General features: G+C 66.0%; 2 protein-coding genes across 9 annotated transcripts; both read left to right on the top strand.

The window, feature by feature from the left end:
- The first annotated feature begins 931 nt into the window (after window positions 1-931).
- On the top strand, window positions 932-11,078 carry ZNF512B (zinc finger protein 512B). 4 transcript variants are annotated; one of them, XM_037060124.1, is made up of 18 exons: window positions 932-1,012; window positions 1,734-1,861; window positions 2,821-2,946; window positions 3,217-3,359; window positions 3,675-3,803; window positions 3,905-4,581; window positions 4,682-4,908; window positions 5,001-5,072; window positions 5,170-5,316; window positions 5,462-5,586; window positions 5,657-5,749; window positions 5,924-6,022; window positions 6,105-6,275; window positions 6,392-6,586; window positions 6,795-6,896; window positions 7,177-7,239; window positions 7,494-7,592; window positions 7,817-11,078. In XM_037060124.1, exons 3-18 carry the CDS (start codon window positions 2,823-2,825, stop codon window positions 8,063-8,065), a joined length of 2,715 nt encoding a protein of 904 aa, XP_036916019.1. In that variant the 5' UTR covers window positions 932-1,012; window positions 1,734-1,861; window positions 2,821-2,822; the 3' UTR covers window positions 8,066-11,078. The 4 variants fall into 4 exon arrangements, with proteins under 4 accessions (XP_036916019.1, XP_036916021.1, XP_036916022.1 ...); XM_037060125.1 differs by having other exon boundaries at window positions 952-1,012; window positions 1,740-1,861; XM_037060126.1 differs by lacking the exon at window positions 3,217-3,359.
- Window positions 11,079-11,275: 197 nt separating this feature from the next.
- Window positions 11,276-21,083, top strand: UCKL1 (uridine-cytidine kinase 1 like 1). 5 transcript variants are annotated; one of them, XM_037060128.1, is made up of 15 exons: window positions 11,276-11,436; window positions 15,944-16,131; window positions 16,218-16,324; window positions 16,411-16,581; window positions 16,664-16,735; window positions 17,503-17,692; window positions 17,774-17,835; window positions 19,182-19,201; window positions 19,672-19,770; window positions 19,874-19,967; window positions 20,057-20,119; window positions 20,200-20,322; window positions 20,435-20,542; window positions 20,616-20,772; window positions 20,871-21,083. In XM_037060128.1, the coding sequence occupies exons 1-15, from the start codon at window positions 11,324-11,326 to the stop codon at window positions 20,948-20,950; spliced, it is 1,647 nt and encodes a 548-aa protein (XP_036916023.1). In that variant the 5' UTR covers window positions 11,276-11,323; the 3' UTR covers window positions 20,951-21,083. The 5 variants fall into 5 exon arrangements, with proteins under 5 accessions (XP_036916023.1, XP_036916025.1, XP_036916026.1 ...); XM_037060130.1 differs by lacking the exon at window positions 19,182-19,201 and adding an exon at window positions 18,270-18,286; XM_037060131.1 differs by having other exon boundaries at window positions 11,277-11,436; window positions 16,667-16,735.
- The last annotated feature ends 4,534 nt before the right edge of the window (window positions 21,084-25,617 follow it).

Raw genomic sequence — 25,617 nt, 5'->3', positions numbered from 1 at the left:
TCCTTGCCTTGGCTTCTAAGTGAGCACCTGTGCTAGTTTTGAGAGAGCAGATTTCAAGGGGCCCTTCAAGAACAGCAGACCCCAAATGGGCCATCTTCGGTACTGTGCCCCCAAGCAGTGCCTGCTCCAGGGTGGGGGTGGAGCTGCGCAGTGTGAGGGCCGAGTGGGAAGGGCTTCAGGGAAGGAGGTGCACCTTATAATTCGTTTCCCGAAGGGCCCTCCTTCCCCTTTCACTCATTCCCATGCCTCCGGTGGGGGGTGCTGTCCATCACCCCCAGACCTGATAGCAGCTTCCAGCAGGGGGCCAGGTTCGGGGGCACAGAGGAGTAAAGCGGTGGACAGCCTAGGAATGCCGGGTCCCCAAGCAGACAGGCTGGTACTATCAATGCCAGTAACCCCAGTGGAGACCGGTCCTCACAGGCCAGGAGCCAGAGATCCCCTGAGGGTGGCCATGGAAAGAGGTGGCCCAAGCCAGGCTGGCTGGCGGAGAGGCCAAGTCCTGCTTTGCAGGCCCAGGGCTCCCATTGCCGGGAGTTCAGGGTCTCAGAGGACAGTGGCCCCCCTTCCCAGGGCCAGGACGCAGAGGCATCCGGTGGCTTCAGTTCGAGCACGCTGGGCTTGGGGCAGGATCCTGTGCCCTTATGATGCCTCAGTTTACCCCACTGTCTGAAAGAAACGTCTCCCGCCCTCTGGGCGGTACAACCGGCCTCTTTGCACTGGAGCCCCGGCAGATGGATCCGTCGGACCTCGCAGCCCCACGAGCCCGCGGGCCCGGCAGGCCCCCCGCCCCCGGACTCGTCCCTCCCGGCGCGGAGCGGCAGCAGGAATACCGCGAGAGTTCGTCCCCCCCCGCCCCCCCCCACAGTAAAACTGTCAAAGGTGGGAGGGGCGGGAGCGCGCATGTGCGCAGCGCGGCGCGCAGCCTGCGCCGCCCGGACCCCGCGCCCGCACCCCTGTCGGGCCAGTCCCGGCCCGGACCCCCGCCCCGCCTCCGGCCCGCTGGGCGCCGCAGGTAAGCGCCCGGCCGCGCCCCCGGCCCAGACCCCGGCGCCACCCCCGCGCTGGCCGCGCCCCCGACCCTGACCCCGCGCGCAGGTCTGGGGGGCGTCGCGCCGAAGCCCCCGCCTGCCTCCCCGCCTCCGCGCCCGGACCCCCAGCGCCGCGCCCGGGCGCCCCGCGCCGGCGCCGCGCTCCTGCCTCCTCCTTCTCCAGAAAAAGTCGCCATTTTGGTTCACTGCCTTCGTCCCCCCTCCCCTGGCGCCCGCGATCGGCCCTTCCGGGGCCAGGCCGGGGCCTCACCCCAGCCGCAGGTGACAGGTGGGTGGCGAGGCCAGCCGCCAGGTGTGCATCCCCCGGCGGGCCTCATCCGCGCGCCCGGACCTGAGCGGGGGATCAGGGCCCAGCGGCCTTGGCACTGCCGCGGTCCCGCTGCCTGTGGTCAGCGGGGCGCCCACCTCTCCCCACCTCTTCCCAACCCCCGCGAGGGTCCCTCCTCTTCGTCCTTGCTGGGTCCTCCCGGAGGGTGGAAGCCCTTCCTCCTGCTGCGAGTCACAGGCCGCGGATGGAAGGAGGGTCTCTGCCTCCCAGGCCAGCCCTGGCTCCAGGCCCCTCAACTTTGAATTCTCTACCCGAGCTGCGGAAAGATTGGAAAGGGGGTGGTTTCCAGCCCCTCAGGCCACTTGGGGTCACCATGGGTCCGGGGTGACTGATCTTGACATTGTTTCCTTTGGAAGTTGCAGCGCGAGGACTTGCGGAGAAGTTTGCTTAGACCCTCGGGCCCAGGATCCAGGCACCCCCTTGGCAACAGGCAGTGACTGTCCTGATCTCTGACCTCAGCCTACCCCATAGCTTCTGCTCCCCGGTAGGCACAGCAGCCCTCTCCTATCCTCTCCAAGTCAGCTGGAAACCACCGGGGAGAGGTCACCTGCCCACACCACCCCCACCCCCTGGGGCAGGCCAGAGCTTTAAGTCCCTCCAGTTCTCATGCCCACAGAGCCGTGCTCAGGGGGCAGGGTGTTCCCTATGGCCAGTGGCTGGTGGTCTCTGGAGTGATGCTGCTGACCCTGTAGGTGTGGGGGGGGAAGGTCACCTGCGGAGGGTGGAGGTGAGGTCAGCCAGGTGGAGCGTGGCCGAGGGACCCTGGCAGAACAGAGACGAAGCAGGTAGGGTGGCTCTACAGGCATGGGGACCAGCGCAGGTACCATGGCGCCCTCCGCCCTCCGCCCACCCCCTGCCCTGGGAGGGGGCCCCTGCAGCTGGGGCATGGACTCGGGGCTTCAGTGTGCATGTTGGCTGTCTTCCGTCTCGGTCCTGGGGAGAGGGGTCCGGGGGAACCACCTGAGCAGGGTGGCCTTGCCTTGGGTCCGGCTGGGGCTGAGAAGTAAGGTGTCCCTGGGTGCTGGGCCAGGACAGCCCATGCACCTGCAGCCACACTGGTGTCATCCCTGGCCCCCGGGAGGGATGTGGTTGGCCTGCTGCCCCAGCACTCGGCCCCTGCCTTGGCCTCCTGGCCCCTCTCGGGGGGTGAGGTGCATAGCTCTCCGCACACTCAGGGCCTGTGTCTAGGACAGAAGGAGCCCATCAGACTGGCGAGGGTCCCGGGACAGGGTCAGACTCATCTGGGCTGATGGGGTCTCCTGGGGAGACGGCAGCTGGGCCAGCACTCCCCTGAGCCCAAGTGCCTCGTCGCCTGCTGGCCCCGTGACCAAGAGCACACAGGCAGGCTCCCCTTCCCAGAGCCAGAGCGCAGGCCCTTTTGGGGGTGGGGTGCAAGGATGGCCTCTCAGGTGGGCCTCACAGGGCCGTGCACTTGCCTTGCAGTGATGTCTGACCCCTTCTGTGTGGGAGGTGGCCGCAGACTCCCGGGGTCCAGCAAGAGTGGGCCTGGCAAGGATGGCGGCCGGAATGAGGTCCGGCTTCCTGTGCGGCGCGACCCGCCGAAGCTGGGTAAGAGGGTCAGGCCGAGGCCACTCCAAGCTGTCACAGACAGCCAGTGCTGGGTGCAGGCCACCTCCTGGACCTCCAGCTCCTGGGTGCCACCCTGAGAGCTTTCCCAGGGTGGGGGTAGCCAGGGACCCTGGGTTCTCGACCTGGGCTGACAACCTTCCACCCCCCATGCCTCAGGCACGGGGGCACGAGGCTCACTGCAGCCTCCTAAGTGGCAGGCGAGGCCGCCGGGCGCACTGCACCAAGCCCCACGCGCACTGTGTGCCGCAGGGTTGCCAGTGGCCCGAGGGGGGCAGACAGTGCCCAGCCAGGCCCCACTCTGCTTCGAACCGGGAAGTCCAGTCGGCGACAGGACAGAAGGGAAGAAAAAGGGGCGCCCGAAAGCTGAGAACCAGGCCCTCCGAGACATTCCCGTGAGCTCCCTGAGGGCTGGGGTGGGGCTCGTGGTGGGACCCGCCTGCTGAGGCCACCGCCCCGCCTTTGCCTGCCACCACACGTCTGCCACCAAGCCCACATCAGGGCCACCATGTGCCCCAGGGGTCCGTGGTGTGGCCTGGGGCCCAGTGGACCATGTCCGTGGGGACCCTAGAGCAGGTCCCAGTTGCTGCTCAGAGTGGCCAGGGTGTCGCTGCAGGCCCAAGTGGAAGGGTCTCACAGCGTGCCTGCCCCGAAGGCCGGGCAGGGCGTGGAGCGGGGCCCTGGTCAGCAGCGCCCTCTTCCCATGCCAGCTCTCCCTGATGAACCAGTGGAAAGACGAGTTCAAGGCCCACTCCCGGGTGCAGTGTCCTAACTCAGGGTGCTGGCTGGAGTTCCCCAGCATCTACGGACTCAAGTACCACTACCAGCGGTGCCAGGGGGTAAGGGGCCGTGGGTCAGGGAGGAGGAGGCCTGCCCCGGCTCAGGCTGCGTCTGCCTGGAGCCCCAGGCAGCCAGGCCCACACCTGCCCTTTCCACTCAGGGCGCTATCTCCGAAAGGCTGACCTTCCCCTGCCCCTTCTGTGAGGCCGCCTTCACCTCTAAGACGCAGCTGGAGAAGCACCAGATCTGGAACCATATGGACCGGCCTCTGCCTGCCCCGAAGCCTGGGCCGGTCAGCCGGCCGGTCACCATCAGCCGGCCCGTGGGGGTCAGCAAGCCCATTGGAGTGAGCAAGCCTGTCACTATTGGCAAACCCGTGGGGGTCAGCAAGCCCATTGGTATCAGCAAGCCCGTGACGGTCAGCAGGCCTATGCCAGTCACCAAGCCGGTGACGGTCAGCAGGCCTGTGCCGATCACCAAGGCTATGTCAGTCTCGAGACCTGTGCCAGTCACCAAGCCCATACCAATCACCAAGACCCTGCCAGTCACCAAGTCTGTGCCGGTCACCAGGCCTGTGCCGGTCACCAAGTCTGTGCCGGTCACCAAGCCCATGCCGGTCACCAGGCCAGTGACTGCAAACAAGCCAGTGCCGATGACAAAACTCGTGACAGTCACCAAGCCCGTGCCGGTCAGCAGGCCCATTGTGGTCAGTAAGCTGGTGACGGTCAGCAGGCCCATCGCCATCAGCAGGCACACGCCGTCTTGCAAAATGGTGCTGTTGACCAAGTCTGAACACAAAACCCCTCGAGCCGCGGGGAGGGTCAGCGGGAAGAAAAGGTAGGGGTGCCGTCCCAGGTGGGCTGGGGTGCGGGCCAGCACAGCCAGGGTTGACGGCCTGGGGTGCGCCCTCTGGCCCCTTACCTCCCGATTCCTGCAGGGCTGCAGATTGCCTGGACAGCTGCCCCCTCCCACCCAAGCAGGCGAGGCCAGAGAACGGGGAGTGTGGCCCATCCACCGCTGCCCAGGGCTCAGCCCGACAGCCTGGCGCGGACCTCAGCAGTGGCCCCCTTTCCCTGAGCAGCAGGCCCCTGGGGGGCAAGGAGTCACCGAGGGCCATGGGCCCCACGTCCCCACCTGAGGAGGGGGCCGAACGCACGAAGCATAGTAAGACCGGGGAACAGCCAGGGCGGGGGCGGCCGGCCTCACCATGGTTATTTGACCAGAGCTTTGGCCCCGTCTCCTCTCCCCCGAGTCAGGAAGGAAACAGAAAACTCCCAAGAAGTTTACGGGGGAGCAGCCGTCTATCTCAGGAACGTTTGGACTTAAAGGTGAGGCCCTGCTGGTGGGCACCTGCGGGACCCGGCTCGGGCACAGGTGTGCCTGTGCCTGCCGCCCACACCTGTGCCACCTCGCCTGTGCACACAGGCCTGGCCAAGGCAGAGGACAAAGCCCGAGGCTACCGTGCCAAGAAGCAGGAGGGGTCGAGTCCCGAGGACATTCGGAAGAAGGTGCTGCCCCCCACCAGCAACATCAGCAAGGAGGTGCCGGCCCCTGTGGCCCATTCAGCCCCAGGTAGGGGCTACTGTGGGGGTGCACAGCGCAGGCCAGCCTTGACTGTGAGGCAGATCCTGGACCACACGGCCCAGGTGCTGAGTGTGGACCCTGGGCCCTGCCTGGAGCCCAGCACAGCCCCCGAGGCCCTGTCTCCTCCCCACAGGCGGCCCTGAGGAGCAGTGGCAGCGGGCTCTCCACGAACGGGGGGAGGCCGTCTGCCCCACCTGCAACGTGGTCACCCGAAAGACCCTGGTGGGGCTCAAGAAGCACATGGAGGTGTGTCAGAAGGTAAGGCTGCCCCCAGGGCTCCAGGGGGGAGATACCGTGGGGCAGCTTCTCATGGGTCACCTGTCTGCAGCTGCAGGACGCCCTTAAGTGCCAGCACTGCCGAAAGCAGTTCAAGTCCAAGGCTGGGCTCAACTACCACACCATGGCCGAACACAGTGCCAAGGTACGCCTAGGCCCAGTTGCCCAACCCTGACCTTGACCCCAGCCCCCCCCACTCCACCTCGCCCCACCCCGCTTGCCCAGCCCTCAGCACGCCGAGCCTGCCCTCGGACACCGAGGCCCCAGCGTGGGCTGGGACCTTGTGGGGTGGGAGCACTGAGGCCGGCCTGCACCCCAGCCCCCTGACCCCGAGGCCTCGGAGGGGAGTGAGCGGCAAGAGCGGGAGCGGCTACGCAAGGTGCTGAAGCAGATGGGGCGGCTGCGCTGCCCCCAGGAGGTCAGTGTGGCCCTTCAGGTAGGGCGTGGTGTGGGGCGGCACACAGCCCCTCGCTAGCCTCTCAACACCCTCTGGCCCCCAGGGCTGTGGGGCCGCCTTCTCCAGCCTCATGGGCTACCAGTACCACCAGCGGCGCTGCGGAAAGCCGCCCGGGGAGGTGAACAGCCCATCCTTCCCCTGCACCCACTGCGGCAAGACCTACCGCTCCAAGGCGGGCCACGACTACCATATGCGGTCGGAGCACACGGCCCCGGTGAGCAGCCAGGCCCTCCTGTCCTCTGGGCGCTGAGCACAGGTGTCCTCCCCATGTGGGCCTGGGCCTGCCGGCCTGGGGCTCCCGTTGCTCACCTCAGCCTCTGTGCCCTGCAGCCCCTGGAGGAGCCCGAGGACAAGCCCCCCGAGGCCGAGGACCTGTTGGGTGTGGAGCGGACCCCCAGTGGCCGCATCCGCCGCACTTCAGCTCAGGTCGCAGTGTTCCATCTGCAAGAGATTGCGGAAGACGAACTGGCCCGAGACTGGACCAAGCGACGGATGAAAGATGACCTGGTGCCCGAGACGGCGCGGGTGAGGCCTGGTCTCTGAGCCTCCCCGTGGGGTCCCCTGTGATGGCCCTAAACCACCCACCGCTCCCCGCCCCCCCCCATCCTGGCCATCCGTGTATTTCCTGAGGGCCGGTCTCCCTGCAGAGAGCGTAGCTGAGGGCTTCCGTAGGGAGTGGGGGGGCTCCAGCTGGGCCCCCCAGGCTCACCCTGGCACCCACCTGCTTCCATAGCTCAACTACACCCGGCCAGGCCTGCCCACACTCAACCCCCAGCTGCTGGAGGCGTGGAAGAATGAAGTCAAAGAGAAAGGCCATGTCAACTGCCCCAATGACGTGAGCTGGGGCAGGCTGCTGAGTGGGCGTGGGGACACTGGGACTGAGGGACAGGCAACCCAGATGTGACACTGGGTGGGAACCAAGTGGCCAGCCTGCCTGTGGTCCCTGAGCCCTGCTGGCAGAAGGCCTCCACCTCTGCCCCAGAGGCCTAGCCTGCCCACACCCCAGGGCTCCAGGGCTCCCCACTGACTTGCCCAGAGAGGCCCACTGCCCTTGGGCCGGGGTGGGGGCGGAGCATCTGCCGAGAGGCCCTGCCCATGGCTGTCTCCTGCCCCAGTGCTGCGAAGCCATCTACTCCAGCGTGTCTGGCCTCAAGGCCCATCTGGCCAGCTGCAGCAAGGTGAGCCCCCAGGCCCTCCACCTCCACTGTGACAGGCAGTCCCCCCAGGGGCCCCCATGTGCGGGGTACACGGCGCTGTCCCCAGCCCTAGCCATGGGTTAGTTGGTCCCAAGTTGTCCTGCCCACGGGGGCTCCTCCTCTCTGGGGTACAGTGAGCACCCTGACCTGGCCAGCTCTGCTGTGGCCGCTGTACCCTGTGGCTGGGGGTGGGGGTCCAGTCCGACACCAGAGGCCAGGCTGCCCGTGTCCTGCAGGGAGACCACCTGGTGGGAAAGTACTGCTGTCTGCTGTGCCCGAAGGAGTTCGGCTCCGAGAGTGGCGTCAAGTACCACATCCTCAAGGCGCATGCGGAGGTGGGCGGCTGGGGCCTGTGGCGGGCGGGCTTCGGGCGGGCTGGCCCCTGGAGGACGGGAGCCCGGGCAGAGCAAGGGTACTATTTGAGTGAGTGGCCGACCTCGAAAGACTTGGCAGCTTCTCCTCGAGGTGGCTTCCAGTGTCCCTGGGAGAGCCAAGATGCCCTAGGGCCACCCCCGCACGCCCCCATCCCAGGCCCCCATTGCGGCTCTTCGGTTCCCAGAACTGGTTCCGGACTTCGGCAGACCTGCCCCCCAAACATAGGAGTCAGGACTCACTGGAGCCCAAGAAGGAGGAGAAGAGTGTGGTCAGTGGGAAGAAGCGGGGCCGCAAGCCCAAGGAGCGGCCCCCCGAGGAGCCGGCGCCCAAGGTGCCCCCCCGCCAGGATGACTGGCCCCCAGGAGGCAGAGACAAGGGGGCCCGGGGCTCCACTGGCCGGAAGGTGGGAGCTGGCAAGGCACCCGAGAAGTGAGCACGTGGCTGGCAGGTGGGTGGGGCCCAGTCCCCACGCTGGCCAAGCCCTCCTTTGTCCAGGGTGGGGTAGGGAGCTCTAGGATGTCCTGCCCTCCAGTTCCACACCCTCACCCTCACCCCATCTACCCCTCTGTCCAGTGGGGCCGCCAGCCGCACTCTGCTCCCTGAAGGCAGCCCCTCCCCTGTGCGGGCCGCTGCTGGGCACACTGGGTCTGGGGCAGCCGCAGAAGTGCAATAGCCGGGAGGGACGGGCAGGGGCCCGGGGCTGTGGGGCACTGCACGGCAGCCAGGTGCCCTCTGGCCTCGGCCACTCGAACTGCATGCCCTGTCTGTTTCCTCAAGCCCAAGGCTTGGGGGTCCCTGGTTCTGGGCTGATGAGGGTGCCCGAGCAGCCTGGCCTCTCTCCCCGACACTGGAACTCCAGCACCCCCAGCTACCTCCCAGGACAGACCCTGAGTCTGATCGCTGCCGTACTGACCTGCCAGTTCATGCTCCTCGCCCTCCCCACCTCTGGCTCCTCCGCTTCTGTTCTCTACCTCTCCGGGCCCACCCCCCGCCCCCGCTGGTGTGACTGCTGCTGTGCTCGAGCCCTTGCCCCACTGGCCCGTGCCCATCCTGGTGGGGGCATTAGCCCCCCTTTCGGGCTCTCTGCCATCCCCATGGTGCTCCCTGCTTGGGGCAAGTGAGGACCCCTGGTTTGCCCACGGGCAGGGCTGCAGCAGCTGGGGCCACGTGGAGCATGCTCCAGCTCAGCCGAGCACCGAGCTGGTCGGGGCAGCCTGATAGGTTAGAGACTGGCCGGTCTGGGCGCTGGGGCTGACCTGGGGCTGTGGGCGTGCAGGGCAGGGCACTGGGCCCAGCTCTGAGGAGTGGCCGCTGCAGAAAGCAGCCTTGTGTCTGCCTGGGGCCAGGCTCCTTTGGGAGCCCCTACCCACTTTGTACCTGCCCCTTTGTTTCTGGTTCTGGTTGTGGTCTTTTCATAGGAGAGCTGAGGGCCTGGGAGGGGGCTTGGCTAAGCTCAGTGGGCTGATGGGCGCGGGGGGCTGTCTTGGCTCCCTCTGGGGCCCTGAGAATGGCTAGGTGGCAGGTTGGGCAGGGTTCAGGCTGGTGTCCAGTGTGCCTGGAGGACAACAGCCCTGGCCTCCTCCCAGGCCCTGCCTCCGGCTGTGGCCTTGCGGGGCGGGTGAGGACGCTCAGAGCCGCTGGGGTTGGTGGGAGGCTGTTCTCCACGGGGGGTGGGGGTGGGGGGCTGAGGGCGCGGCCTTGCCGATCCTGGACGATGTGAATTTTGATATTTGCCCGTGTGCGTGTGTCTCCTGGGTGTGTCGTGGGTGCCAGTCTTGTTCCTGTGACAAGTAACAACCTTTTTTTATTCTGTTTTTTATACAAAAACTTACAACAATCTGACATTTTGGTGCTAAGGGTTTCCCGGTGCCGATGCTGGGTGTGGGGGCTGGGCCAGGGTCCCTGGGGTCCCTTTCCTGCTTAGGGAGGCAATGCCCACTGGGCACCCCCAGCACCCCAGCTGCCGTCCTCGCCCAGCCCCGGAGAGGAGGGACACCAAGCTGGGCTCCGCTCTCCTGGCCCTGCAGTAGGGGGACAGACTCCAGGGGCTTGGGGGCCAGGGGGCCACGCTGCTTCTCTGTGGCTCTGTCCAGAGACTCTGATCCTGGGAAGTCAGGGCCTGGCGTGCGAGGGAGGGGGCAGAGCAGTGTGCTGTGCCCCACTCACAGCCGTGGGCACACAGGTGGGATCTGGAGTCAGAGTCAAGGCGGGGCAGCGCGGGCCGGGCTGTGGGGCAGGAGGGCTTTCTTGGCTGGCACAGGCGGGGCCAGGCGGCCACCTCAGGGGGGACCTTAGGAGGGGAGGAGGAGCAGGTGTGGACAGGAGCCCCAGGTATACTTTCTCTGTCTTTGTCACCAATGGCTGGGGGAGGTCAGACCTCAACACCTCTGCTGGGTGGACAGCTGCCCACCCCGGCCTCTCAGGTACTTGGCCCTTGGGGAGTCGGGGGCTAGACTTTGCTGGAGGGTGTTTCCAGGTCACCCTCCAAAGTCCAAATGGTCCCTGGTGTGGGAACCCGCCAGATGTGTGGGAGGAGGTGGGGTCCTGGGTAACTTGATGTTTAGCACTTTAACCCCCTTCTTTGTCTTTAAAGTGGGTGTGGGGCTGCTGCCCAAACTGGCTACTGGGTGGGACCCCTGTCCCCCCTCTTCCCTGCTTCCTGGTGAGCGGCGTGCAGGCGGGTCTGCAGGCAAGGCCTTGACTGACACCTTCAGTTAGGGACTGGAGTGGCAGCCTCCAGGGCTCGGTGGGCGTGGACCCTGCCTGAGACCCAGGCCCAGGACACAATGCCAAGTCCCCTTCTGAAGATCTACCTCTGGCCTAGCCCTCCCCCCTTGTCCTGAGAACAGGAAGGGGCTGGCTCAAGGGGCCCAAATCACACAGGAATAGGATGCACTTTATTTGCTTGTGCAAAGGCAGATGAGGGTGTCTCCTGGTGTGACCAGTGGCCCTCCCAGCCATAGCTCCCCCTTCCCCCTCCCCACCACCTTTCCTCTGGTTCAGAAGGGAGAGAACCGGTGCACCCTGACCCACGGAGGGCAGAGCTGACCCTTGTGGGTCCTCCTCCTGCCGGCCTCAGGAGGCTTGTCCGGGAGCTCGGGGGGCGGGAGTGCTCAAGGGGGCCGATCTGCACCTCTGGCCTGACAGCCGCGCGTCTTGTACTTTGGGTTTCTCGGTTTGGTTCTTTAAATGCCAGTTCTCCGTACATAAGTGCATTTTGAAAGAGGCTCCAGCTATCACTTGTAACCATAAATATACATATATATTCTATCTACAAAGTGTTTATTTGCAAGATGTTTTGACGGTAAGCTCGGGCCCGGCCCGCCTTGTGACCATCTGTCCTGGTCCTCGTCCCTGCCCCTAGGCCCGAGTGGCACAGGGGCGGGCCATCAACTGTATGTATTAAAGAAGACTGTATCAAATAAATGTTTATTGCCTTTTTTCCAGGGGTTGTGTGCGGCTAAGTTTGTGATAATACACGGGGTGGGGTCCTTCCCCGGGCGGCCGAGACCCACACAACGCTCTCACCGCCCTACTGTGATTTCGGGGAGGTTCGGCCGCAAAGCCTCGTGGGACCTGTAGTCCTCGCAGCGCGCCCGTGGGCGTACAGGGCAGAGCCCGGAACTACAGCGCCCGGCGGTGTGTGCGGCTCACCCCGCCCACTCTCCCAGCGCAGAGGGCACGGAGCTCCATGGCTGCGCCCCCGACCTCCACCGAGGCCCCCTGCGCACCTCCGGCGCCCCCGATGGCAGGAGACGGGGCCGATCGGCCGGTGGCGAAGAGCGAGGCCGCGGGCGAGGACCGGTAGGCGTGTCGGCCGAGCGCGAGCCGGGGTCGTGCACGCCCCTCGCGGCCGCGGTGGGAGGGGCGGCCCGCGCCCCAGCCCGTTCTCCGTGGGCACTGCAGGGTTGTGGCCGGGCACACTGGTGCCCTGGTCGCGCCAGGCTGTCCCCGGCGGGCCGAGGGCAGAGGGCCGAGCCGGGGCTGGGCGGACGGAGCAAGTTCTGTACCTCGAGGTTGGCTTTGGTTTCCGTCCCGAGTGGACGGGGCTGCGGGCACAGGGGCCGCAGTGTGTGCGCGCGTGACGCTCCGAGGCGGACAGTTTGTGCTGGAGTACGCCCCGCCCCACCGAGAGGTCAGGGGTCGTGATTCTTAGGCGTCATTCTGGCCCCCTCTGTCCCACCTGGAGGGGGGCACTCTCCAGGCTTCGGTGGCGGCTTTGCAAGAGGGGACGTTGTGGGGGTACAGTGGGGGAGGAGCCTCCTTTCTCCCTGGCTGGGGAGACAAGTGGGCGAGAGGAAACGGGCTCAGCTCCGTGCCTCCGGAGCCAGCGCCGCCAGCGGCCGCGGCAGAGCAGGGAGGCCGAGTCCGTTCTCTCCCCTGAGGAAGTCAGGGGTGGCCGGGCCTGGGCTCCAAAGTAAACCATGGTCCCAGCCCGGGCTCCTGGTCCCAGGTTATTCCGTCCCTGGGCTCCTCCAGAACCGTCAGAGTGCAGCCCAGAGAGGAAGGAAGGGTGCCACGCAGTGACAAGTGGAGGGCAGGAGTTCCACGCGGGAAGAGGCTGCCTTGGCTATGAAGGAGCATCTTGTGTCCTTGGCTGACACACTCCCAATGAGCGGAGCCTGGGAGCCTGGTGCCAGGGGACAGGACCTAGTAGGCCCTGAGTCAGTGATACCTGATGGTCCCAGAAAACCTTTGCGTTAGCCCTAGATCAGAGGGGCCAGGCCAGGCAAGTCCCCAGAGACACAGGTGGGCGGCAGCCACTGCCTGGGCCCTGCCCTGTGCACAGAGGAGGGGGCCCGGGGCTATGGGCACCAGTGTACAGCAGGGCTCTGCTCTGGAGACCCAGGGGTCTGCCCTGTTGCTGCTTCTGCTCACCACTGCCCCTTAGTGCTGGTGCCAAGGACTCCCCCGCACTGCCCCTGATCGGGCTCCAGTGGTGGCCTCAGGCTGTCTCCCAGTTGGGTCCAGTGGAGTCAGGGCTTCAGCTGGGGGGTGCAGGGGGGCTGACCCAGGGCAGCTAGAAGGAGGGTTCCTGCCAAGGGGTGGGGTTCCCATTCCAGCACCTGCCCTGAGACAACCACCCTGAAATCTCTGTCCCTGAGCCAGTCTGGGACCCTGCTGCCTGGCTCCTGTGATCCAGCTCTTACCTTCCCCCAACACCTCCTCCCACTTCCCCCACCTTTGCAAACAGCAGGCTTCCCTAGCCCCACACAGGTTGTCAGGCAGGTGTGGAGGCCCTGGGGCCAGGTGCCTTTGGTGGACTGCAGACACACACCTGTGTTACCTGGGCAGCCAGGAGAGAGGCCCCCTTCCGATGCGTGAAGGGCTAGGTTCTGCCAGCCCTAGCGCTGAGTTGGGAAGAGAGCAGACAGGCTGACGTTTGGTGGACCGATCGCAGGGAGGACTCTGGGGCCTGTGGACGGATACACCTGTGAAGACTTGCGGATGGATCCTGTAGCAGGCTACCCTTCCCGAGTCTCTCTTGCTCCTCCCGCCAGGCTGGGGAGTGGCTACGCGCCGCCCCCAGGATGAGCGCTGGGTGGCCTTGGGGGACGTACTGCAGCCCGGCTGTGGAGGGGCGGGGCCAGCAGCTCTTAGCTACTCTGGAGGGTAGAGTTTCAGGTTTGTTTATGCCTCTAGGAGGCACCTTGGGGACGGGGGTGGGATGCCCCGCTCAGCCGGCGCTCAGCTCAGCCCAGGCCAGACACACCTCAGGTTCCCCTGTGACGCTGGGGGCAGCTGGCTCTGCAGCCCCAGGCAGGCCAGGGGTCTGGAGCTCTCTGCAGGGTGTTGGGGGGGGGGGTACACGGGGGTTGCAGCAAGCCAGGGAGGTGGCAGCAGAGGGCGGTTCACACTCATGGCTGGCCCACTCTCCAGCGGGGTCAGAGCTATTAATATCGGCGAGTGCACAGCCCCAGCCGGGTGATCCGCTTATGCCTGTGACCTCGGTGTCAGGGGCCTCCCAGGGCCTCCCAGTGGCTGGCTCCCTGCTTCCTAGTGAGCAGCCTCTGCCAATCCCTCATGGAGGGACGGTACAGGTGCCTGCCGAGCTGCCGTGGCGGGGCCCAGTGGGCCTAAGGCTCTGCGCTGGTGCCCCTGCAAGCACCTCGGACCCCCACCCCCCATGCCCCAGTCATGAACAGCCCCCCAGCTTACCCTGGCCTCAGGATCTCAAGCTGCTGGGCCCTTGGAGGGGAAGGCAGGTGAGTGGCCAGCCTGTTGTTCTAAGGCTGCGGTGGAGAGATCTGCCTTCGCCAGGACAAGGTGGATTCCTGCCACTGTGCTCTGTGTGCCGTGTGGATTGGGTGTCAGGAAACAGCTGGGCCAGGCAGGTGCTGGGAGGGCAGGTCCACCACCCTCAGGCCCTGGTTTTGCAGGGGGGAGGGGTTGCTGTTCACGGCTGGGATCTCTCGCTGGGGACCAGATCCTGTGGCTGAAATTATCTGCCATTGTAGCCAGAGCCCCTGTCCACCTGGAACCAGGGAAGCGAGGTCTTCTGTGCAGTTTCCTACCTGGAAGCTGGTCCCATTTGTGACAAGAGAGCAATCCTCACTCAAAGGGTGTGGGGAGGGAGAGGCCATGTCCTGGCTCCCAGAGAGACCCAGGGGCTGGGCCTGGCCGCCAACCCAGCCTAACACCTCTTAGGCCCCCATGAGCCAAGGTGGATAGACCTTTAGTACCGTCACCCTGGCCCACTCCCTGCTTCCCTGGGAAGCTGTCCGCCCCCGGCATTGGCAGCAGTGGCCCACAGTCGTCCTTGATGGGGACCATCGTTTCCTCAGAGGACCAGGCACTATCATGGGAGGGACCCAAAGACTCCCACCAGAGGGCCTGCCGCCTGGGATGAGAAGTGCGGGGCTGGGAGCAGTGTGAGCTGCAGGCCCGGAGGGGCTTGGAGGCCAGGCAGCCCCTTGCAAACTGTTGTCTCGTGGGGCTGCCTTGCCGAGAGCAGGTTCAGAGAGGAGGGGCCTCCATACCCGTAGGAGCTCCCATGCTGCTGGGATGGCGCCTCCTGCCATTGCCAGGGTGTGTGGTCGGGCTGCCTCCTGGGCAGGCGTCCAGGGAAGCTGCTGGTGCTGTCCTCTGACCCCTCGTGCTGAGTGGGCATGCTGGCAGTGCCTGGGGCAGCTGGTCCATGCCAGGCTGAGTGCCCCACACGCTCACGGTCAGCGGTAGCGCCTCATCCTGTCCCCAGCCCACCTTACCGCCCACACACCTCTGTGCCCAGTGCTTGGCCCCGCTGCAAACGTCAGCACTGGCTCTGAGAGGGACATAGAGGGTCACTGCCGTCCCTGCAGAGATGCCACCGAGCACCCGGCACACAGACCTGCTAAGTACTGCCGCCCCACCGCCCCAGCGACTACTCTGTCCCCCAGGACGGTGCTGCGTGCCTCCTGTCAGATGTGCCGGCTGGCTTTTTGGAGGCTCACACGTGTGTGGATGTGGTTGTCTGTACCCCGGGAGCTGCCTATGTGACTTGTCATGTGTCAGGCCTCAGTTCACTCCCTCCATACCCTCCCTACACACATGTGAGGCTGCGGTGGCGACAGCTGGGCAGCAAGCCTCAGAGGCCGACGCGGCCTGGCCTGGCTGCTGAGAGCAGGGGGCAGGTGCCCATGAGGTGCTCTGGCCAGACAGACCCCTCATCCCTAACCTCTGCCCAGGGTGGTCCCAGCGCATCTCACACACGCCTCATTCTCCCAACACACACGCCTCATTCTCACATGCTTTCCTGAAGGGTGTGCAGGTGGCCATGCCTGCTGGCCGGTTTCTGCACAAACACCTTAGCGTTTGCTACCCCCACCAACCTATGTCCAGGACACCAGTCATGTCCACGTCCACCTCAGCCCCTTCCCAAGTTGGTGTCGAGCGGGCCCTGAGCCATCCGGGGTCCCCCTGAGGCCACCCTGATGGGCTTCGGGCCTCAGGCCAGTAGTCATAGACCCTCCAGGGTGCTACTGACAAAGAGGTCAGCAGGTCGGCCCCGGCGAGCCTGTTGGGAGCCTGACCAGATGCTGTCTGTGTGCCTTTCCCAGACCAAGTATCCACCCCGCAGGCTGCAGGGCCTCCGCTCTCCTCCCTGGAGTTTGAAGGGCCCTCCCCATGGGCCTCCTAGCCCAGGGCCCCCTCCTGCGTCCATCCACAAACCACCCTCAGCGTGGACAGCACTCCCCCCCACTTTTCTCGTGGTTTGCTATGGCTGGGAACTCGCGTGAACAGTGACTGAGGCTGCGGGCCCTGTGGGTGCCTGGGGGGGCGTGTCACAGGCACAGCCAGCCAAGGCAAGCGTGTCCTGCCCCCTTGGCAGCAACGCCGAGGCCTTAGACCAGCTGCTCCCGCCCGTGAGAGCCAGGCGCTTGCCCCGGAAGCGCACCACCAGCCAGTGCAAGTCGGAGCCGCCGCTGCTGCGCACCAGCAAGCGCACCATCTACACGGCGGGGCGGCCACCCTGGTACAACGAGCATGGTGCACAGTCCAAGGAGGCCTTCGCCATCGGTGAGCTGCCCACCCGCTGCCCCCAGCCCCACTGTCCCCGCCCTGCCCCGGGTCCCGGAGTGAGCCCACCGGCCCGCTGCCTGTAGGCCTGGGCGGCGGCAGTGCCTCGGGGAAGACCACAGTGGCCAGGATGATCATCGAGGCCCTGGATGTGCCCTGGGTGGTCCTGCTGTCCATGGACTCCTTCTACAAGGTGAGGCCCATCCCCCCATTCCCAGGCCCTTGCCCTTGCCCTTGCCCCTCAGTGGCCTGCCAGCACCCAGCCTGCTCCCCCACCAGGTGCTCACCCGGCAGCAGCAGGAGCAGGCCGCCCTCAACAACTACAACTTCGACCACCCTGATGCCTTCGACTTCGACCTCATCGTGTCCACCCTGCAGAAGCTGAAGCAGGGCAAGAGCGTCAAAGTGCCCGTGTACGACTTCACCACCCACAGCCGCAAGAAAGACTGGGTAGGTGGGCGGGCAGGCGCAGGTGGTAGGGCCCACGGGCCGGTGGGTGGGGCCCACGGGCACAGGCCCCTTCTCTCCACAGAAGACACTCTACGGGGCCAACGTCATCATCTTCGAGGGCATCATGGCCTTTGCTGACAAGGCGCTGCTGGAGGTGAGGACGGGATCGGGCCACCCATCCTGCCCTGGCTGTAGATTGGCCACCTCCTGGCAGGCCCTGGTCACTCCTCTACCCCTGAGGTGCACGGCCACCTGTCCCAGTGGGTGGTCCCTTGGGAGCACGCCCTCTCCCGAGAGGGTTGGGGTTGAGCAGACCAGGCAGGCCTGCCCCGCCCCCCACTGCACACTGACATCCCCTAGGTGGCCACACCTCTCGAGCCCTCTGTCCCCACCTGCACACCCTGTGGCTGTCAGGGTTCTTGTGCATCCCCCGGGGTCCACATGGTCGCTAAGGCCATTGTGACCTTGGGGTGGGGGTGGCGGCTCGTGTGTGCTGCTGCCCAGGAGGGAGGTGGTCCCCGTGACTGCATGTCCGCACAGGGCACCCCTGCCTCGCAGATGCATGGCTCGGCCTTGCCCTCCCACCTGGCCACAGGCCACTACGCCACAGTGACCCCTTGTTCTGTCCCTGCTGAGGCCCTGGGAACCCACTGCCCCCTGCACCCCCCTTCACGGCCCCTTCGGGGGCCACCTGCCACGTGCTTAAGTGTGAGGACAGACCCCAGACTTACCACGCCCCAGCCCCAGGGTGAGCATGTTAACGAGGGAGGCTGCCCGGAGAGCAGGCCCGGAGAGCAGGCCCACAGCAGCCCCCCCGCCTCCTGGACCCTCGGCCTGGCATGAGGCCTGGGCAGGGCTGGGGCCCGAGCCAGCCTCAGGGCCCCTGAAGGTGGGCCGTGTTCAGGGGCTCGCCCACTACAGCTCCTGGACATGAAGATCTTCGTGGACACGGACTCTGACATCCGCCTTGTGCGGCGGCTTCGCCGGGACATCAGCGAGCGAGGCCGCGACATCGCGGGTGTCATCAAGCAGTACAACAAGTTCGTCAAGCCAGCCTTCGACCAGTACATTCAACCCACCATGCGCCTGGCGGACATCGTGGTGCCCCGAGGTGAGCCTGCCGTGGGGGCCAGGTGGGGCTGTGGCACCGCTCACCCTGCGGCAGGGGTCATCCTCCTGCCCTGCCCCCCAGGGAGCGGGAACACAGTGGCCATCGACCTGATCGTCCAGCACGTGCACAGCCAGCTGGAAGAGGTGAGTCAGCGTCCCCATGCCTGCTCCTGCGGCCCCTGTGTGCTTCCTGTGTCCTGCCCAGTCAGCCTCAGCCCCTGAGAAGGGGGCTCAGGTGCCCCTTGTGCTCCAGGCCTGATCTGGGCCTTCCGCCCCGTGGGGGGACTGTTGGGTGTCCGTGCCAGTCCCCTCTCTGGAGCACCCTCGGCGGGGCCCCGACCTGAGGTCACATGTCCTGGGCTAGAGGCCTGAGGGGTTGCCTGCCTGTGGTCAGCTGGCACCTCCCATGGCTGACAGTCACAGAGGACCGTCCCTCCATGGGGCTATGATTCGTCCATTCCTGGGGGGGGGCGGGGTGGGGCACCTGGCAGCGATGGGCTGTGCTGTGTGGTGGCTGCGAACTGCCCTCAGTGATGCGCCTCCCTGTCCCCTTGTCCCCCGTGGTGCTGCCGCCGCAGCGTGAGCTCAGCGTCAGGTAAGATGCCCCACACCTGTCCGCACAGCGGCGTTGCCAGCACCCATGGTGCTGGGGGCCAGGGCTCTCCTCCCCCTGCCGCAGCCCTGCTCCTGGCACAGGGGGTCATGGGCCCCAAGCTGCTTCTGCCCCCCTTTCAGGAAGGCACAGAGAGGTTGAGGAACTTGCCTGTGGTCACCCTGAGCCCTGACCCGCGGGTGACCAGGCCGCTCTGGAGGCTCCCAGCCCCAGAGGCATAGCTTCTCTGAGCACTGCCTGCCCACCAGGGTGGTGGCCCTGGGGCCCAGGCCCCCTGTAGCCTGAGGACTTGGGGAGCACCTCTGCCTGATGGGGGCAACCGGTCTGGACAGCCCAGGGGTGGTGCCCACTGGCCCCGCCCTCAGGGCAGTGCTCAGACAGAGCCCTGCCAGGGCCAGGGTCTGCATCCGGGTCCTGCCCCTCACGGTGGGCAGCTCTGGGGACCCAGCCACCACCTGGGCTTTCTGTGGAGTTGGCCTGTGTGCCTGGCAGGGCCCCGGATCTGCCCACTGAAGCCCCCCTTAGGGCCACCGCCAGCCTCTGCTCTGAGGAGAACGTCTCCAGGCTTCAAACTGGAGAAACCCCCCGAGCGTGGCCGCCTGCATCTTCCCTTCTCTGGTCAGCCCAGGAAGTGGTGGCTGGGGCCGCACCGCCTCCGTGGCCCCAGGAAGTGTCGCGGGGGTGGGCGGAGGCCCTCCTGGCCCGGGGTCTGCCGCCTGGCCCCTCCCGCCGCCTCGGCCTCTGCTGCTCCCAGCTGGCGCGGGACCCCAGGCCCCGCTGAGCGGCCCTCTCTGTTCTCTTCCTTTTCTGTAAAACCCGGGGTGTCCTGCCCCGTCCCCTCCCCGACCCGCTCATCACCGCTCCACTTGGCGAGCAGAGGAAGCTGCGCTGGGATATGTGAGCACTGAGTGTGCTGGTTGCGGTGCCGGCTGCACTGTGCTGAGGCTGCCCCCTGCCGCCCACCCTGCCTCTGGCCACTCTCCCTCCAGGCATGGGGCGGTTCGGCAGCTTTGCCCCTCTCCTGAGGGGCCGCACGTCACCTGGGGGGCAAGGTCAGGGCTGCCCCAAAGCTGAACTGTCCCTGGGGGTGCAGGAGTCCCAGCCTCCCTCACCATGCCTGGCCCCGCCTCTGCGGCTCTTCCGCCGCCTGCTTCCCGCCTAATGGTCAGCTGCTCTGCCTTCCGTCCACTGTGCCCTTTAACCTTTGCCTAGCCCTTGACGGGGGCGGGGGTGTGGGGCGAGGCACCCCATCTCCAGAGGGGCCACAGGGAGGTGACGGCTCCCACCCAGCACATCCCCTCACGGTGTGCGGAGGGGGAGGGGCTCTGGGCGAGACGCTCCTCCAGTCCCGCCCGCTGTGTCCCCAGGGCCGCGCTGGCCTCCGCGCACCAGTGCCACCCGCTGCCGCAGACGCTGAGTGTCCTCAAGAGCACGCCGCAGGTGCGGGGCATGCACACCATCATCAGGTGAGCCCGCGGCTGGGGCCGCTGGGGCCGCTGGGGGCCACTTGGGGCCGCTTGGCCCCTGTTGCTTAAAGAACCCCCATCCGGTCCCTGCCCGGGGCCGCAGGGACAAGGAGACCAGCCGGGATGAGTTCATCTTCTACTCCAAGAGGCTGATGCGGCTGCTCATCGAGCACGCGCTGTCCTTCCTGCCCTTCCAGGTGCGGGCTGCCGGGGGGGCGGGGGCGGGGGGGCGGCAGGCGCGGGCGGCCCCTCGTGCTCACCAGCGCCCCCAACCTCCCGGCCGCAGGACTGCGTGGTGCAGACCCCGCAGGGGCAGGACTACGCGGGCAAGTGCTACGCGGGGAAGCAGGTAGGGCACGGGTGTGCCTGGGGTGTCCGGGGGTGGGGTGGGCGGTAGGGTGCAGCTCAGCCGGCCCCTCGCCCCCGCAGATCACCGGAGTGTCCATCCTGCGGGCGGGTGAGACCATGGAGCCGGCGCTGCGGGCTGTGTGCAAGGACGTGCGCATCGGCACCATCCTCATCCAGACCAACCAGCTTACGGGGGAGCCGGAGGTGTGGGGGTTGTGTGGGGGGTGGGAGCTGGGGACCCGACCCTGGGGTGTGGGCGGTGCTGACGTGGCGCTGACGTGGCGCTGACGTGGCGCTGACGCTCGGTCGCCCGCAGCTCCACTACCTGCGGCTGCCCAAGGACATCAGTGACGACCACGTGATCCTCATGGACTGCACCGTGTCCACGGGCGCCGCAGCCATGATGGCCGTGCGCGTGCTCCTGGTGAGTGGCCCGGAGGGCTGCAGGGCGGGGCAAAGGCTAGAGTCTCCATCTTGTTCCTGGGCCCTTCCGGCAGGACCACGACGTGCCTGAGGACAAGATCTTCCTGCTGTCGCTGCTCATGGCGGAGATGGGCGTGCACTCGGTGGCCTACGCGTTCCCGCGCGTGAGGATCATCACTACGGCCGTGGACAAGCGTGTCAATGACCTGTTCCGCATCATCCCGGGCATTGGTGCGGCTGCCTGGGCCGGGGGCTGGGCCGGGCCGGACCGGGCAGGGCAGGCCAAGCCCAGCCCAGCCCCCACCACAAGGGCCTGCTTCTTTCCCCAGGGAACTTCGGTGACCGCTACTTCGGAACAGATGCTGTCCCCGATGGCAGCGATGAGGAGGAAGCGGCGTCCGTGGGCTAGCCCACCACCCGTCTCCCCACCCGCCCTCCTGACTCCTGGCCCAGCTTTCGGAGGACACGCTATTCTAATTTCATGGCATTTCTGGTATAACTGGCTCTGTACATTTATAAAATAAAGGTTTAGGAAAAACGAAGTTCCGACTGATAACCCGAGGGCTCAGGAGTGGCCCCAGGGTGGCCAGCTGTCAGGCTGCTTCAGTCCCCTAGCTGCCAGGCCCCAGTGCAAAGCCGGAGTCCACGGGCCCTGCTGTGGCTGGTCCAGTTCAGGCTGCCCCCTCCCCCGCAGAGTAGGCTATCCTCTCAGGCTTGGTGCCCTGTGTAGGAGAGGGCAGAGCGGGGCCCGGCGGAGGAGCCCCACCCCCCTTGTGTTCCTACTCCGAGGGGGCAGGCGGAAGTGGGTGTGTGGGCGGCCATAGGAGGGGGTGATCAGCACTGTCTCCACTGGCAGGAGTCCCAGATACAGGAGAGGCGGCCAGGGCCTCTGTGGGCCCACCAGGCCCCTCAAGGCCCCAAAACCCACTCCAGCCTGCCTTCAGTGCTCCTGGGCCCCGGGGCGGGGGCCAGCTTCTCCGGCCTCTCAAAGCCAGTCCAGCAGGCCTGCCCAGGAGTGGACTTGTGGCCATAGCAGCAGCTGTCTGGGCTGCTGCAGGTGGGGTGCGAGGCATCCCAGTCACCCCGTCCACTCCCTCCAGCTGTGCTCTGGCCTTTTCTTTCCTGTCCTCTTGGTCTCCTTGGTTCCCCCACCCCCCACAAAGGCCCTGTCATGGAAAAGCTTGAGGTGGGGCGGGGACAGGAAGTTGCTGGGTGGGGGCCAGGCCAAAGGCGGGCAGATAAAAGCAGGAGGCTGGTCCCAAGGGTGGCCAGACTCCAGGGACTAGGACCAACGCCCTGCTGTCAGAAAGAGGCTGCTCCCAGCATGGTGAGTGCCTCGCCACCCTCCCACCCCATCTCTGGGTCCCCCTCCTTCACGCACTGGTCCTCCTGCTGCTGCAGGGCCCAGACACTTGGGAGGCGCGGCTGGGCCACGAGGTGGGGAAGACGCTGTTCTGTCCAGCCAGCCCTTTCTTCCCAAGTGAGGGTTGGGGTGACCCATTCAGGAGTAGCTGGGCAGGGGCAGATCAGTCCGGGAAGGGCCCCGAAGCCCAGCCAGGGTCTGACCAGCTCCCAGAAAGGAAACCCCACATGCCTGTGCCCACACCACACACGTCAGCAGAGCGTGTTCAAGACACGCGTGCATGTGTGGGCCCTCAGGAGGAGAGGGCCAACTGTCCCCACCCTGGAGGGGGACAGCCTCCTTCAGCCGGGGTCTCCTCCTCAGAAGCAGCCCAGGGAGGTGAGGCCACAGGCAAGGGGACATCTTGGGCCCATTTCCTGCCAGGCCCTGTTAGGTGGTGGAAGTGGGTCACCTTCTGAACAGACATGAGGGTGGGGGGTGGGGGGTGGCCTCTGGGGACCAACAGGAGGATGGCACTTCTCTGGCCCCTGGGAGCCTCCCAGCCCCAGATCCAAGGTCCGGGACTCGCCTGGAAACAGGTGCTGGACACGCCTGGAGGGTCCAGTGGGGGCGGAAGGCTCGGGGGTGATCTTGGGGACGGGAGAACCCACCCAGGAAACCCTTGAATGGACCACCTGGGTGGGGGTGGGAGCCAGGTGGCCCTGGAGCTGGACGTCAGCCCTCTCACCTGAGGAGGGAGGAGGGGACTGCAGAGCTTGGAGGGGCCTGCAGAGCTTGGAGGGGCCCTCGGCTGGGAGCCGCCAGGCAGCCAGTCCCTGCCCTGGTCCGGAGGCCCCTAACACACAGCCCAGGTGGGGTGAGGCTCCCCGAGGAGAGACCCGCCTAGGGAGGTGCCACCACTGTGCTGGGTTGTGCCTCCAGGACTGCCCGACCTGAGAATGGTGTCTGCAGGGTCAATCTCAGGTTCGTCAGCCCACGAGGCGCCGCCCCTTCCCCATCAGAAGCTGTCGCAGCATGAGGAAGCCTGAGGCACCCCTTCAGGGCCGGGGCTCGGGTCTGGTCCAACAACAGAGGCACAGAGGGTCTACATGCTGACTTGGGCAGGACACGTGGGCACAGGAGGGCCTTGTGGAGCCTCAGTGGGTACCTCTGGAGTCCGGAAGCATTCTGTGCGGCGCAGGGACTCCTGGGCCCCTGATGCGGCCCGAGAGCCCCAGGGGGAGGACTTACTGCACTGGTCCCTGGGCGAGGCCTGAGGCTGGGGGCTTCCGGCACCCCAAGGTCCAGCTGAGGGGCGGGAGGCTGGGGGTAACAGGAGGGGAGGGTGCACAGGGTTGTGAGGGGCAGGGGGTGGCAGACGGATCGGGCTGTGCCTGGGTTAGAAGGGTAAGAATGGGGCAGTTCGCATGTGAGATGCGGGGACCCATTCTGTGACTGTCACAAGATGGGGCCAAGGAGGGACTGGGCTGGGAACAGTGGCCACTCCAGGGCTGACACTCCAGGCAAGGGTCCCTTGGAACCTCTGCTCACCTTTCAGCTTCAAGCTGGGGGCCAAGAACCACTCCCTGCCGCGTGGCTAGGCTTGGGGCTGGCTCTGGCTCTGATCACCCCAATCTCCGGGCACCCTAGTCCCAGCTGGCTTAAGTGTCGGCCACCAAGACAGCTGGAGGACTGCACATCTGCGCGGAGAAGGCCCTTGGTCCCATTGTTGGGGCATCAGATACTCCCGAAGCCCAAAGTCTGGGGGAATCCACATCTGAAGTGGGGTGCTCGCCAGGGTTTGTTTCCTGGTGGGAAACAGGGGGTCCCTCTGAAGCAGGGGCTCCACTCCTCCGGGACTTGGAGTTCGGCAGGGAGGGGGCAGCCCCCAAACCAGACCTGACAAACCAGGACAGCAGTAGCAGAGTCTCTCTGCGGTGACCTGGGGCCCTGTGCTCCTGGCTGGGGGGTTGACAGCGCTGCCCCATGTACTGGTGGGGGACGCCTAGGTTTGGGGCAAAGCTGCTTTGTGACGCGCACGCAGTCAGATGACACCAGTGACCCTCCCCCATGCCCTGAGGAGCCCAGTTGCCCCCATCTCCGTGTCCTGCTGTGGTTACTGAGCAAGAGCAAGTCCTCGCGTGGCCCTGGCACGCCGGGGCCCAAGGCCCTGCCTGCCCCTGCCACGGAGACCCCTGTGTGTGACCGATGCTTGCCGGCTGTCCCCTCCAGCTCCAGGAATAAACTATTGCGAATGCTGACGCGGCCGATTGGTGCAGCCAATGAGGAAGGCCAACACGGACTGGGGCGGATTCAGGCGACTGCTTGGTCGGTCCCGGCCCAAGGAATCCCCAGGGGCCCCTCACCGCAGGGTCAGGTCCAGGGAGCCTGGGGTCCCGGCACCGGCCCAGGGACAAGACTTGGCACTCACCGCAGTGGGGGAACCAGCGGACATAGAACCCTCCGCCAGGTCTTGGGGAATGTGGCGGGGGCGGGGCTCCCGGGAAGCCCCGCCCACGCGGACACAAAAGGCACTGACACCTGCCTGCAGGGCTCGAGGTGACCTAGTTTGCTTGTAGTGCTCCTGGCCGGAGGGGGTTGACGGGAGGACACGCGAGGCCGCCCTGTCCGAAGCGGTGAGTGCCACCCGCACCAGGAGTACAGGGGCTAGGGAGAGCAGAGGCACGGGTTACTTGCAGTTCCCGGTAAGAGTCCCACAGGGGAAACTGAAAAAATGTGGAGATAGTCAAGGAGAGTCACAGTAAGGAAATGCGCCTGAGGACACCAAGGCCGGCGGGGGCGGGAGGCAGGCGCAGCCAGTGGCACGGGTAGCTGAGGTCACCGGAGCCAGGAAGGCAGCCAATGCCAGGCCCTGCTGGGGTGAACCACCAACCACAGTGCCCACAGGCCGGACTCGGGTGCTGGTGGTTCACCTGCTGGCAGACTGTGCAGCGGTGAAAATTCACAGACTGGACCTGCATGCAGCCATGGGGACTGATTAAAAAGACCACCACCCGCACCCCAGGAACAGACTCTGGCACGGGCACACGGCATGGAGCTGGCCCCAGTGCCCACGGTTTGAGGGCACACAGCCCAGCAAGGAGGGCTCAAAACTGGGGACAGGAACCACAGAAATGCCGCAGCCACCGCCGGGAGGGGTGGGGTGTCTGAGCAGGTTTTCAGTCACTTTTCCTGTAATGGAAAACCTAACCCAAACTTCCTATTTCTCACCTCCAAATGGTTTGTTTCAAGGTGTTTGCCGCATTACTTAGCATTTTTACAGCAGCTCCCATTTTTTCAGAATGCTTTGGCCTGGCCCTGAGCCAAGACCGAGGGCACAGAGGAAGACCGAGGGTCCCAGCCCACAACCCATGGGCCTCCTGAGTCAGGGTGGCCTCCCCCACCCAGGGCAGAAGGGCACATGTGGCTGGGCCTGAAGCCCCAGGAGGCAGAACCCAAGATGAACACTTGTCTCAGGGTGAGCAAACTGCAGGCTCGAAGGTGGTTGGGGTCTGGGCCATACCCCAGTCCAGGGACAGCACCTGCCCCTGGGCCTGTGACTGCTGCAGGGCCAGGTGGGAGGACCTGAGTCAGCATTCAGCAGATGACTCCACGGGGCAGGCCTCTGAATGGCCAGGACAAAGGTGAAAAGGATGGAGCTGCCCATGGCCAGCACACAGCACAAGCCAGTGGTGAGCTCTGCCCACCAGCCTCCACGTTGTCCAAATGTCGGA

The sequence above is a fragment of the Sturnira hondurensis genome, unplaced genomic scaffold (genome assembly GCF_014824575.4).
Source record: "Sturnira hondurensis isolate 20B ecotype Veracruz unplaced genomic scaffold, ASM1482457v3 Scaffold0011378, whole genome shotgun sequence".
Taxonomy (NCBI): Eukaryota; Metazoa; Chordata; class Mammalia; order Chiroptera; family Phyllostomidae; genus Sturnira; species Sturnira hondurensis.
This window is presented reverse-complemented; position numbering and strand designations above follow the sequence as displayed.